Raw genomic sequence first — 14,165 nt, 5'->3', positions numbered from 1 at the left:
TGTTTCTGCAATCCACTGCACAATATAGTACAGATAGATACACATAGTCCAAGTCAGAAGTTTAATCTGTGTTAGAATGACAAACATTTATTGTTTTCAATGTGCCTTTTGTGCAGCTGGTGATTCCTTGGATAGAAGCTCTCCTCGCTGCAGCAGTAACGAAGGAGCAGATAATTCCACACCCAAAGCCATAAGCGACCTGGCAGTCCGTCGAGCTCGCCATAGACTGCTGTCAGGAGACACAGAGAAACACACGTCACGGCCACTCAACAAGGTCATCAAATCAGCCTCAGCCACTGCACTGTCGCTCATGATTCCTGCAGGTGAGTGTTCCTACATGTCTCTGTGACCGTAGGAATCAAAAGACTTCCAGCATTTAAATTTCTTTTCATTGGCTAGGTAAAACATATTGGGTCGAGATTTTTGTCATTTATTTAAATGTTTTAAAGCAAATTAATGTCTTTCCTTCATCTCAATTCAGTCAGTCTAACCTTTAAATGAAGCCTTTTGTGGAAATTAAATTGTCAGCATATTGGTAAATTCGCAGAAATGGTCAACAGCAGTAGTTTTTTGCCATATTCATTAAACAGAGGATGCTGAAAATATGAAATCTGAGTTTACTGTGTTCCAATTTTGCAAATGAACTACATATAAAATGTGAAATTTTTCAAGTTTAGTGTAATTTTCACATTTTATATTTTATTAATCCTAATTTCCTGGTGCCCAGAGCACCATGGAGCCTCTCCTCTGGCTAGCCCCATGTCTCCTCACTCCCTGTCCTCCAATCCATCGTCTCGGGACTCGTCTCCCAGCAGGGACCCATCATCGGCTGTTTGCAGTGTGAAACCTGCCATCGTTATCCACCGAGCAGGCAAGAAGTATGGCTTCACGCTGCGCGCCATCCGTGTCTACATGGGAGACACTGATATCTACACCGTACACCATATGGTCTGGGTGAGTTAGTTAGACCTCTAATAGAGATCGTTTTGAGTTTTTGGATCCTGTAATAACTGTATACTAAAAGCATGCCTGCTGACTTTTTTCAGCATGTGGAGGAGGGAGGACCAGCTCATGTAGCAGGTTTAAGAGAGGGAGACCTCATAACGCACGTAAACGGAGAAGCGGTCCACGGCCTTGTTCACACCGAGGTTGTGGAGCTCATTCTCAAGGTACGTGCAAACACAAGTATATGTTCTAGCCATGTTACAAGTTGGGCATGTTTAATATTAAACTAGTTTTTATTTCATTCAGAGTGGAAATAAGGTGGCAATATCAGCCACTCCCTTTGAGAACACATCCATTAAGGTCGGTCCAGCTCGTAAAAGCAGCTACAAGTCTAAAATGGCTCGGCGGAATAAGAAGACCAAAACCAGAGAGGGACAGGACAGGTCATTATGTCTTTTATGTTCTGTTTATAGTTGTTCTGTTTATGTCTGTGTTATACTGATTTGTAAATGTATATTTTCTGCATGTGGGAACTTTTACCTTGCAGTAAAAAGAGGAACTCCCTATTTCGGAAGATTACTAAGCAGGCATCTCTCCTGCACACCAGTCGCAGCTTGTCCTCTCTAAATCGTTCAGTGTCATCGGGGGAGAGTGTACCTGGATCTCCCACACACATGTCCCCTCGATCCCCAACACAGGGCTATCGCTCCACACCGGATTCTTCCCACTCTGGTAAAGTGTTCAGCATGCTGCACTATGTAATTTTTACATCTGAGCATTTTATTCTTCTTGATGAGTATTGATGCTCTTAACTCACAGAGTGGTTCTTAAAGCTGTAACGACGTGTAATAAAAAGTTCTTAATGATCCTCTCTATTTTGTCTTCATGCATTTGTTAAGGTGTTGGCCCATTTGCTGTGGTACAGTAATTGATATAGCGCTTCTGGTCATAAAGTTAATGATTCAGCTATAATTGTGCAACAAACTCTGTCACTTTTACCTAGAATTCACACCAGACTTAAGTGACACTTTGCATAAGAAACTTTCTGTCTCATGCCACACCAACTGTGTGTCATTAAGCATTATGGGAATGAGTAAACAAACTGCATATTATTTTTATTCTAGTTACACCTGATAACCTGTCAATCACTGCATTATTTTAGATGATTTACTGTATGCTTCAGTCTCATGGCCATTTTGCTTTTATGATGTGATAATATAATTTGAAAGTACATTTGAGTGATTTGTAGAACACTGTAGCAGTTTGTGTTTTTTTTTTGTCTGTCTCTGCAGTTGGTGGAAATTCATCTCAGAGCAGCTCTCCCAGTTCCAGCGTGCCAAACTCTCCTGCCAGCTCTGGTCAGATCCGGCCCAGTTCCCTACATGGCCTGGCCCCAAAGCTGCAGCGCCAGTACCGCTCCCCTCGACGTAAGTCTGCTGGTAACATTCCTCTGTCGCCGCTGGCCCGCACTCCCTCACCAACGCCCCAGAGCACCTCCCCTCAGCGCTCCCCTTCTCCACTGTCCAGCCATGCACTTTTAAGCTCCTCCATCGGTCAGTCCTTTCCGGTAAAACTACACTCTTCTCCTCCCTTAGTGCGCCAGATTGCTCGTCCGAAGAGTGCCGACCCACCTCGCTCTCCTCTTCTGAAACGTGTTCAGTCAGCTGAGAAACTGGCAGCCTCACTCTCGTCATCCTCCTCATCGCCCTCTCCTTCATCTGCTTCCGATAAGAAGTTGCCGGTGGGTGCTGGTCGCAAGCACAGTCTGGAGATCTCGCACACAGAATTTAAAAAGGAGATTCTCCAGCGGGAGCCAAGTTTGCAGAGCTTGCAAGAGTGCACTAGTGAGACTCTTCTTGGAGGCAGGGTGTCTCCAGCAGAAAAGGGAACTCTGCAGAAGCCTTTAGCCCGGAAGCTAGGGCGGCAGGAGGGGCCTGACTCAGCCACTGGATCGCTAGGGCTGGCTCCTGGTAAGAGCAAGCTGAAGGACAAGCTGTCGGCTATCCGCCAGGACCGTGCCGAACGGAGAGAGTCTCTACAGAAGCAGGATGCCATCCATGAAGTGGATTCTTCAGAGGATGAGACAGATGAGGGTTCGGAGGATAGCCAGGATGGACGCAGGACAACTTTTGTCCCTCCTTGCCATGTGCTTCGGCCCACAAGCGTGATAGGATCCCCTCGGCTGGCTGCTTTAACTACATCCACAGTGGCTCAGCCCATCTCCCCACAGCTCAGTCAAGGGCTACAGGCCCAAAACCAGACGCAAAGCCAGCCTCCATTATTGGCAGAAGCTAATGCTTCTGAGCAAAAACCCGCACAGACCTTGATATCTACTCCCACTGCAGCCTCTACCTCAGCACTACCAGAAAATTCCAGCGAGAGACGGGGAAAGGTTCAGGATTCAATGTCCGGTAAAACACCTGGTCCTCAACCCAGCTCTCTGACCAGCACTTTTTCTACACCTGGTAGTGCATTTACCACAGTTAGTAAGGACCCATTTGTCAAACCCTCAGCACCCCTTCAAGACCGTAGGACTGCCAAAGTGAGCAGCAAGCAAGAGCCCAGCACGGTGCCTGCCCGCGAACCTCAAATCCCTACTCCTTCAACTGGGGGCATCACTAAGGAGAAGAAGGAGGCAGACAACCGGAGACAAGCAGCAGCTGCCGCGGCTGCTGCCTCCTCTTCCTCCTCCATCTCCACAGCTGCTGAGAGTGGCATGGATAAAGTGGTTTCCCAGCTGGCCACCGTGGCCAAAAGTGTGTTAGGGCCGGTAAAGCTCAACATACCAGGGACCAAAGAAACCACCGATAGGAGCAAAGATGCCAGACCACAGTCAGACATGGTGCACCCAAAAAGCAAAGATTCACGTTTAAACAGTTCTCATTCTCCTGAAAAGACTTTTCCATCTGTTGCTTCTGTTTCCCAAACAGGGAGACAGTCTGAATCACCCACTCTACAGTCCCCTGCAATATCTGAGTTACCTTCAACTTCACAGAGGTTGCAAGAGACTGCAGGAGCTTCAAAGAGGCCTTCGGACCCAAAAGACTGCTCATCAGACCTAGGAGTGCCCCAAGACCGGCCAGCAACTCCATGGAGCAGTGCCTCAGAGAGGTCCAGCTCTGAAGCCCATTCCCAAAGCCAGGCAAAACCTACTTCCTCCACAAAGCAAGACAAATCCAGCAAGAAGACATAGCAGCACTGCACAAAACAAAATGCCAACTCACCTAGCATGCATGCTGAAAAACAAAACATATACTTCACACTAATCGTGAGAGGAAAGAAGTGAAAGCAGAATATACAAGCAAAAAGCTCATTCATTGTGAATTGTTCTGTAGTGAAGGCTTTGGATTGCTTTTATTTTTCCCCCTTTACCACTTTTTTCCAGCATTGTTTTATTATGTTCAGAAAAAAAGAAAATACGGGGCTAGAAATAAACTGTTTGAAAAACAAAAACTGTAACATTCGGTGTGTTTTTACTTGAATATTAGGTTCAGATTTTTTTTTATTTGCCATTTTAGATCTAGTGGTGCCTTAATACAGTATAAACTTAAGTCCTCCCTTAAGTCCTTTGCCATTCATTCGATGGAGGAAAGATGTATCTCAGCAATAAAATCATCGTATGGTTAGTTTAATGTAGTCAAATCCTGCATTTGGTCGGCTGAAAGCCAACACTTCATTTTCCATCAGTTGCTATTATAGTAACAACAGTTTGAGTACCTTATAAATCATATGGCAGATTTCTGATCATTTTGGAATAATTAAAAAAATTGACCTCTCACTCATGATGAAGTTAATTGTTTTATTGTGTGTTTTATTTCCACAATAGAGCATATAATATTTAAAATAAGGGGAGGTTTCTGAGGTTAGGGGGGAAAAAAAGTTTAAATTGGTGATGTATGATTTAAAAAACAAATAAATAAATAAAAATCACATAATTTACTCCTCGTACACACGTTATACTGAAACTTATTTCCTCTGGCAGGTTAAGTGTGTTCTTAAACATCCGGCCTCATGTACGTGCTCGATGTATAGACGATTGTATACGACGGACAGATTAATGGCATCGTCTAATTTTAACATCCGTATTCAAAATTTAAAAGCACTTCAAATTGGAAATGTTTTGTTTTTATTTCTAGCCCCCGCTCTCTTTTTTTTTTATTGTTATTAATAACAACTGAAACGTTTTTATTTTTAGGATCTGGACCAACTTGCTGTGTTTTTTTTCTGTATATTTGCCACTTTTAAAGTCGGAAAACTTGTACAGGCTTGATGATTGATTGAGTGTGTGTGTGTGTGTGCGCACGCATGTGTGTGCTTATATAAATGAATATTTAATGTTCTGTGTCGGTTTTATATCCGAGTGTATTGGGAGTGTGTCTTGGAATACGTTTTGTCTTTGCCATTTCAGCGGAGTCTGATTTAGACATTTATTACTAGCAGGCAAGGATGTATTTGCACAATCCCTTTTTACTTTGTGTCATATGAAAATGAAAACTAATAAAATTCAGTCCAGTCAGATCCCAGGGCTTGGGGAAGGGGGGGGGTCAAAGGGTTTGACCAATCATTTAACCCCTTGTTTTACCTGTCATGTTATGTGGCAAGATTTGTGTTTACACCAACCTGAGTGAATTTAAGTGGAAGTTAAAGTGCACTCTCCTGTTTCACCACAATCATACTGTTGTGTTTTTTGTTTGTTTTTTTTTTGTTTTTTTAGCCTGGTAGTGCTGACATTTACAAAATATCAAATACTACTTTCATTTACTGTTTTATCACCAATGTAATCGTTAGATATTTGCCAATGAAGACTCATAACTGATCCAGATTTTTTTTTTTTTTTAATGAATTAATTGCTGCGTTTCCTGAATGTCATTTTGTAGCGTATCTCTCAGTTTAAAAACAAACCCACTGTAGTTTTTTATCTTAAGGAGAAATTAGTCACGTGTGATGGTCTGTACAGTAATTCAGAAATGTTATGTCTGTATGAAATGAAAAGCTCTTGATGGCTCTTGAGAGCCAGAAGCTTCATTTCAAGCTTCACATTTTCTGTGAATATTTTACATTTTGTCTTATTGTCAAATTTGGCTATTTGCCATGATGCATCTACGTGGCTCTCTCCTGAATTCACAGCTTGATGCACAGGAGAAAACATTGAGCTGCAACAATTTGTTCCTTTCAGAAGATATTTGACAAAAATCCTGTAGCTCTTTATTAGGACTGAGTGTAGGATAGAGGCTCGAGTGTGGAGGTATTTTGTGGCTTATTTTAACCATAAGCTATGGACTGCAATATAACAGCTTTTCCTGCTTTAACACCTTAACTAAGATTTTTTCTTAGTGAGATTATTTAATCAAAAATCTCCCTTTTGAAATAACATCGAATTTAGAAAAGGTGACTTTATTTTTATTATATTTTGGTGATCTCATTCGCATTTGAACTGACCAACCTTTCACACACTGTACAATCTTTAAGACTGGGACAACCGTCTGTTTTATAACTAGAGGAGTCCACAGCTTATGGTTAAGTATTAGAATTATACCATGTTACTGTAATGTTAATATAGTATAATAGCCAAGAAATGTTCTCTTGAAATATTAGGAGGAAAAAAAGGTGTCTGACTTTTTTTGGGCTAACTTTGGTATGTATTGTACTCACACTCGCTGTTGGATAATTATGCTATATGATCAGATTTGGCTAAAGTGCCAGAATCCTGTGGATTTGTTCACTAATAACACTTGCAGGCATATGGCATCACACACACACACACACACACACACACACTGTGGGCATGTAATGTTTAACAGCCAGCCCTTCTCTCTAAAACCACTTAAAGCAGCAGTAAATAAAAGTCATGCTGCATATAAGAAGTATATGAAATAACAGCTGGACCGAATAGGTGCTACGCCACTTTCCTTAGGGATTTCCTCAGTACATGGAGATTGCAACATATGTCATGTGTACTGTTTTTATTCCCCCAAGACAGGTTGTACAATAACGAATGAACAGAGATGGATTTGAAAAAACAAAACAAAAAAAAACCTGCTAGTTAAACCAGTGCAATATCTTTTTAATTTCTGTTGTGGTAAGACGCATGTTTGTTTGTTGTAATTCCTTCCTTAAGAACAATAAAGGTTTTTTTTTTTTTTTTTTTAAAGAAAGTTGTCTTCCTTATTTTTCATGATGCTCCTACATTTAATTGCAAAGACATAAAGCTTAATGTGACAGCTCCGTTACTCAAAATAGGGTCTTCATGTAGTGTAGTCTTTATGTAGTGTAGGTTTGGAATAAGCAGATATTTGTGAACTGGTGTCATCACATGTCACTCCATCTTCTCATCACTGTTCCACTGCTGGTAACTGCATCAGGGAAAAAGTCACCTTTTTACCTTCGGCAAAATTAATACCCCTTCTTCTGGTTAACATTCAGGCATTTCTGGTCATGTTCGTGTAAATATGTAATTATGTAGGTTTATCGGTCCACATTTTAAGATTTTAGATTGTTCAAGGTTTTTTATACAAACATGATTTATCCCTGTAGCTATATAATTTATCACTTTTTTTTTACACCCTAATTTATTGTGCCTTGATATTTTTTTAAATATGACTATTACATTTACAACACAATCTTAAGAACCCCCATGATGAAGCCCAGGTAGTTTGGGCAGCCGTAAAGCAGCCGTAACGTGAGTGAGCAAGGCATAAGCTAAGCCATGAGGTTAATTGACATGGTGCACTGAAAATAAGCTGTGACAAGGCTGACAATAATGGAGCCTCATTAGATTAGTGTATGTATATGCTTGCTCTCTCGGGACCTCGGTGTGGGGCGTATGACTGTCAGAGATACATCCAGTCGAGAGAATGAAGAAGAAGAGGTCACAAGTTATCCTGTCTACTTAAAAGGCACATGGTATGTGGGATAATTGGTCTCTGGTTTGGCTTTGGTCTTTTGGGTGTGTGTGTGTGTGTGTGTGTGTGTAAGCAAGTTTATCTCTAAAATTCCTGAGTGTTGTGAATGTGAGGAAAAAAAGCCTTCACCTCTCAAGCGTCTTTCATGGAATATGCTTCTCGTATGGGATGGAGGGGGTTTGACGAGCTGTATGTCCTCCCTGCACCCCAAATTACTTTCCTCTCCATCTCGGCTTCATCCTGTGACAGGCGGCTGCTGTAGGTGATGAATTGCTGTTCGAGCCCGTATCTGACACCTGCCCTACATGACGTGCAAATTTGTTCCCAACCCTGAGCTTCTCTACACAAGAGTCCCATCACAGGCTACATGGTCTGACTGGGCCGCAGGATTCGGTAACTTCTCTCACGTTCTTGAATTTATATTACATGATGAGTTTTCTCAGGAAAAGTATTGAACTATAACAGGATTTCCTCCTGGTGTAGCCTCCTGTCCTGCCACGTACTTGAGGTTTTCTGGAAGTTTTACAAGTGTCCTTGCTGGCAAGCTAAGCTGCAGACCATCTGTTCCTGCTTCAGCAACTTTACGTTTATCTTTATTCTGTTTAACAAAGTTTAGCACTGAAAACAGGTGCATTGCCCATCTCAAAATGGTTTGCATTGTACATGTATTAATAAATGCTTTAATTTTCAGTCTCATTCACCATTAGCGGTGAGCTCCACCTGGCTAAAGCATGACAGAGAGCAATGCTGTGCTGTGGGCTAATTGTTCTCCATGGCAGCATGTGCCAGATATTTAATGAGCCTTATTCACTATGATGTATGTGTACTGTGTACATCCACACACGCAACGCGTGTTCAGCAACGAGGCCTGATGAGTGCCAGGCTAATAGTCTGTGAAAGTGCGCTTCCTAGGGAGTAGGAAAGCCATAAATTAATCCAGGGGGGCTGAGTGAGAGGTGCAGGGTTTGGCTTCTCTGCTGTTCTGCTGATGCGGCATAGAAAGCAGAAAAACGATGGACAAATTGGAGAAAGCATTAGCTGGAATTTAGGGCCCCCTGAGAAGTTCTGCCTTTGGCTTGTTCTTAACATAATCTGCTTTACCATCACCTGTCAGTGCACAGGATTAAAAAAATGGATGTGTGTTTGACAGAAGGGTGAGGGGGAAATTTCAGTATACATTAACCTTGAAGGTTTCTTATACAGTTTTAACTACATATTTAAAAACTCATGCCATCAAAATTTCCCTAACTATACAGTAATTATGCACTGGCTTTTTTTTTGTGTGTGTGTTTGCATAACATACAAGTGTCACACTTCAAAAATGTTACTCACACACACAAAAATCTTTATATAAAAAGCTATATTTGGCTCTTACATTGATGCCTTCTACTTGGCTAGCTTTAAGAAGTTCTTATGTCACATTTATTTAAAATTTGCGTCCTGGAAAATTAATGACAACTAAAGCATGCATGACGGCATTGGCCTGAGAAAGGAAAGGGTATTAATATGTGCGCTCTTTATTTTATAAATGTTGAAATTTCATTCACATGACAAATTGTCTTTAAAATTATAGTTAATAGCCATAGAGTGTACATTGTTTTTAAGACTTCTGGAGAGAAGAACATATTACTTTAGGCCATGAATCTGTGATCCTTGTCTTTTATTGCTAAATTTGAAATGTCCTGGAAAAGTCCTGGAAAATGATCTCTGAAAATGAGTGGGAACCCTGAACATGTACTATTAATACTTATAAGATTTAAAGGGTCAAACCATCTTTCAATGTTTGACCAGCTAAAAAAATATCCTTTACTTGAGAAAAACTAGATATGACAAATTCCCATAATCCTGTTATTTCCTCTCTTCACTTTTCCGAGTTGCTTTGATTTGTCTAAACAATAGTCACGTTGCTTTTGAGCTAAACCACTGACTGTTTTATTGCAGATGGCACAAATGAGCTACAGATTTTAATTAAGAAACTTTTCAGTGACTGTAAATGAGTCTGGGAGAGCTTTTGCCTGCCTCTTCCTCCTCCTCCTCCTCCTCCTCCTGGCACCACTTTGCTGTTTTGATAGACTCACTGTAGAGCAGTGTTTCCTTAAGCATGTTTATATTCCACCAGTAACTCATCAGCTCATTACACAGTCATTAGTGAGCTCGGTCTGAATCATTTATGAGTGTCTGTATTCTGTGCCACTGCACTAATTGTGCATATTTCATATTGTTTGGAATGTAAGTACTGCTAACAAACATCCCTTTGGACATGCAATACACAACTCCTGAAGTCCGGCCGAGTTTAACGATCAAAGACACCTGATTCATCTCAGCAGTTAATTATCAGGGTTAGAAAGTGTGTTCAAACAGAAAGAATCAACAAACTGTGCATGACTGTGCAGTCATTTCAGGTATCTTGTTATCCTAAGTCGCTGAAACAAAATTGTGTTCAAAATTCACACTCCTACGTCTCCACTGCAGATACATTTCCAGGATTAGTTTCAGGAACCTTTGAGGAGTGTTTCCACAGTAACCAGGCTGAGATGTTTGTTTACCTAATTCATTAATTAATTAATTATATGGGGGGTTTTTTTGTTAATCATTTTCTGTTAGAAATTAGATTTTGGCTATATACACTGTACACACACTCTTATATGACAGCATCATTAATGAATGTAAACAATGGCATATTTATTATTTATTAAATGTAAAATGTAAAATGTAAAAAAAAACAAAAAAACAGGATCTTAAAAAGTCAGTAAAAAAATGTGACTTAGTTTTGTATACAATTATCATTTTTCTTTATATATATATATATATATATATATATATATATATATATATATATATATATATATATATATATATATATATATATATATATATGACCTTGTTTACATTCATATAAGGCAGCATCATAAATGCATGTAAACAATGTCTTATTATTTATTATTTGTTAAATGTTATTAAAATGTTCAAACAAAACAGAATCTTGGTGTGTGTGTGTGTGTGTGTGTGTGTGTGTGTGTGTGTTCACTCTGTAACGGTGCTCAGTAATGGTGTGTGGTGGAGGGGCAGTAGGTTGGCAGAAGGAGTCCAGTCACTGGGGGCCTCCATCCCAGTCACGCTGATTGATTAGAACGTCGCCTGAGATAAAATATCCCATCCTGCATTCAGCTGAAACCAGCACCCTTGGGGAGGTAAAAGGGCAGCCCCTCACAGGCACACACCTGCGTAAACATATGTTCACATACACATTCACTTACACACCTGCATGCGAGCTGAGCTCCACTACTTAACTACACACACTGCTAGTCTAGTCAACACTGTTGCATCCCTAGAGGTTCTACTTGGTCGCTGAGTTTCTGTGCTCGTTTACTAGGCTTTCTCGAACTGTACTGTATTTCTCTTTATCTCCTTATCTTGCTTTTTCAGCGAGGTGAGGATGAGGCTGAGGATGAGGATGGTGTGCTTTGATCTCAGTTGCACACAGCTCAATCAGTGCAGAGCTGCAGTATGAGCCTTGAGCACACTCCACAGCTCCAGCTCCTCTTTTTAATACAAGGATTCACTTCTCTCAGTGGAGGGACAGCTCTCATCTCCTTTAGCCACACTCTAACCATCAAATGTTGATGCCCGGCATTCTGTGCACTTGTTTGTGCAAGAGAACAGGCGGGGATGTTGAGTGCGTTGCCTGTTTATTCCAGGCTCTGCAGCTCATCAATAATTCAGCATGACTCTGTGCTTCTGAAATTCCCACTCGCACCTCTGGCTGACGGCTGACTACCCATTAATGAAGGCATAACTTTTTGAGAGAGAAAGTTTCTTCTCTCATGTCTGTGTCTCTACTTCAGAAATGCATCCACATTTTATTAAATCATCACTTTGCTCGTACACGTGTACCTGTATGAGTCGTGCAGAGCTGATGTCATCCTGCTGCACCCTTCCATCCAGATGTTATTTTCTACCTGCCACAAGAAATCTGACTGAGATAAAGAGCCCCTTTAAAACTTAATCATAGATACTTACTAAATGAAGCCATAGGAGGGCAGCATTTGATTAAATTATGTATCCATAGCTGTTTTGATTCAATATCTGTGTCTGTTTTTTTTTTTGGTAGGTATTTTTAACAGAGCTTTGCATAGTTATTAGGCTGGAAAATGCAGATAATGACCACAAACTCTACTCAAGGCAGTTAAAAATTAAATTGGACCTTAACGCTTATTAAAATCAGCACACCACACTCGTATAATCATCTAAATTTTCTGTATGACTTTAAGATGTGGGTGTGTTTACTTAATTACATATTTAATTGTGTTTTAAGGAAACAGGTTAGTGCTACAGGCTTAATTTGATAAGAGGTAGTAAATTCAATCTTGCGATTACTGGGCTGAAGAAAAAGAATTATTCACACATATGGTCACACACATGTTTACACACATGCAAAGGCACATAAATATGGAGAGAGACTCGGTATAATATGAGACAACTGACGTGTTGTGGTTTTTGATGGTTTTCCTGTTGCCACCTTGTGGTGAGAAGCAGAAAACAACAAAAACAAAAAGAGAACAAAGAAACAGACCAGTACAGAGCTGATGAGAACTGCAAAGGGAAAAATGTAGAGAATGTCCAGTCAAAATATCCTCACATTTGTTCACGGTGACTTTTTGCCTTTGTTATTCACAGTGGTGCATTTATTTATATTTTGTTAACATGATTTATATATCTGCTTTTCCTGTTAGAGTGAAACACGTCTGTAAGCCGGTGTAAAGTTCTTCTCACTGATCGACTTGACCCTGTGTTTAAACATCTCTCATCTAATGGGGGTGGTCTTTTTTCAGGATGACTCCGCCCCCAATTCACAGGGCCCCGGGCCTCACTGAAGCGTGTGATAAGAGTCACAATAATGTTAATTATGTTCTGTAGCTGGCGAGCATCAGATACCAACCCATTTGAAGATCTAAACTAGATTCATGCTAATAGATCCCTTCAGTCTTCCAACCAGGATCTATTGTTTACTCCAAAGTCGAGGCTTAAGTGCAGGGAAGATTGTGCTCTTTGTATTGCTGCCCCCAGGCTCTGGAACGCCTTGCCACTGTCCATTATACAAGCCTCTTCTCTAAATATTTTTAAGTCCAGGCTAAAGACATTTTTATTTTCAAAAGCATATGGCTGATGGGATGTTTGTACGATTTTCTGTTTGTTTGTTGTGTGTTTTTTCTGTTCTTAATGACGTAAAGGAAAGCACGTTGGTCGACGCAAGTTGAAATTATTCGTGCTATATAAATAAATTGTCATTGTCATCATCGTCAAGATACACCGGAGGTCTTTCGGTGGCACGTGGTGGTCCAACACCTTATTCAAACTGCTGAAGTCAGTGGAAATTCATGATGTGTAATTCTTGTATATACTCTATATCAGAACTGGGATGTGGTGCTGATTACACTGACCTGTCACACCAAGAACGTGATACTCTAATATTAAAAACCGGTCGATAATTAGTAGGCTTTGCTGAAATTTTGGCCTTCATGATGACCTAGACTACGTCTATTATACGTCCATCGTACTATTCCTTATGTCGAGCTGCACCTTGTCCGATTGTACAATAAAGACGTTTGAATTTAAGGAATAATCCTGTATTTTCTGACTTAATCTCTGTTTCTGAATTTGCGGTATAAATGTGATTATTATAGAACAGAAATTCAACAGCTGTTTACTCGTTTATAACGGAAGTCTAAGGGCAACATACAATTAAGCTACTTTATTTGTTTCTAAAAAAATTCTGGGAGCTTTCAAGGCTGGAAACTAATTAACGGGAATATATGGAAATAAACTGGGAATTTAAAAAATGCAGAGTTGTCTATAACAAGGAACTTAAATGTAGTTCAAAAAAAATCTTGCAGCATAATTTTGTTTAAAACAACAAGATTTAATGCAATTTAAGTTGAATTTGTACCCTGGGTTCCTCGGTCACTTGCACACAGCACACTGCTTACTGGAAGGCCATTGAGGCCAAACCCCCTGCATGTACTTAAATTCTTAAACATGCACAGTAACACTTTATTTTAGGGTCATTTAACTAGTTGCTTATTAGCAATATTAATAGAATATTGGCTATTTATTAGTACTTATTAAGCACATATGAATGCCTTATTCTGCATTACCTTATTCTATATTCTTAATTGTACCCAATATCTAAACTTAATAACTACCTTACTAAGTCTTTATAAGCAGTAAATTAGGAGTGTTATCACATGCACAGATCATTTGATGACAGCCAAATATTTTGGAATATTTCCAAAATTCCCCAGATTAAGTTCCTGTGGA

At 40.1% G+C, this 14,165-nt stretch overlaps 1 protein-coding gene across 9 annotated transcripts in view; it reads left to right on the top strand.

Annotated features, from left to right (window-relative positions):
* The window catches only part of mast2 (microtubule associated serine/threonine kinase 2), a 116,193-nt gene extending 109,103 nt beyond the window's left edge, over nt 1-7,090 (top strand). For 8 of the 9 annotated variants that reach the window (XM_047813354.1, XM_047813353.1, XM_027154411.2 and 5 more), the window contains 6 exons: nt 117-323; nt 728-954; nt 1,047-1,169; nt 1,252-1,388; nt 1,493-1,677; nt 2,238-7,090. In XM_047813354.1, the coding sequence (XP_047669310.1) occupies nt 117-323; nt 728-954; nt 1,047-1,169; nt 1,252-1,388; nt 1,493-1,677; nt 2,238-4,138 (2,780 nt within the window). In that variant the 3' untranslated portion in view covers nt 4,139-7,090. The remainder of the gene's footprint in view (nt 1-116; nt 324-727; nt 955-1,046; nt 1,170-1,251; nt 1,389-1,492; nt 1,678-2,237) is intronic. The other variant, XM_027154414.2, reaches the window with a different exon arrangement.
* Nucleotides 7,091-14,165: the final 7,075 nt, after the last annotated feature.

The sequence above is a fragment of the Tachysurus fulvidraco genome, chromosome 5 (genome assembly GCF_022655615.1).
Source record: "Tachysurus fulvidraco isolate hzauxx_2018 chromosome 5, HZAU_PFXX_2.0, whole genome shotgun sequence".
NCBI classification, from domain to species: domain Eukaryota; kingdom Metazoa; phylum Chordata; class Actinopteri; order Siluriformes; family Bagridae; genus Tachysurus; species Tachysurus fulvidraco.
Note: the sequence above shows the minus strand (reverse complement) of the source record. Positions and strands in the feature narration are given on the sequence as shown.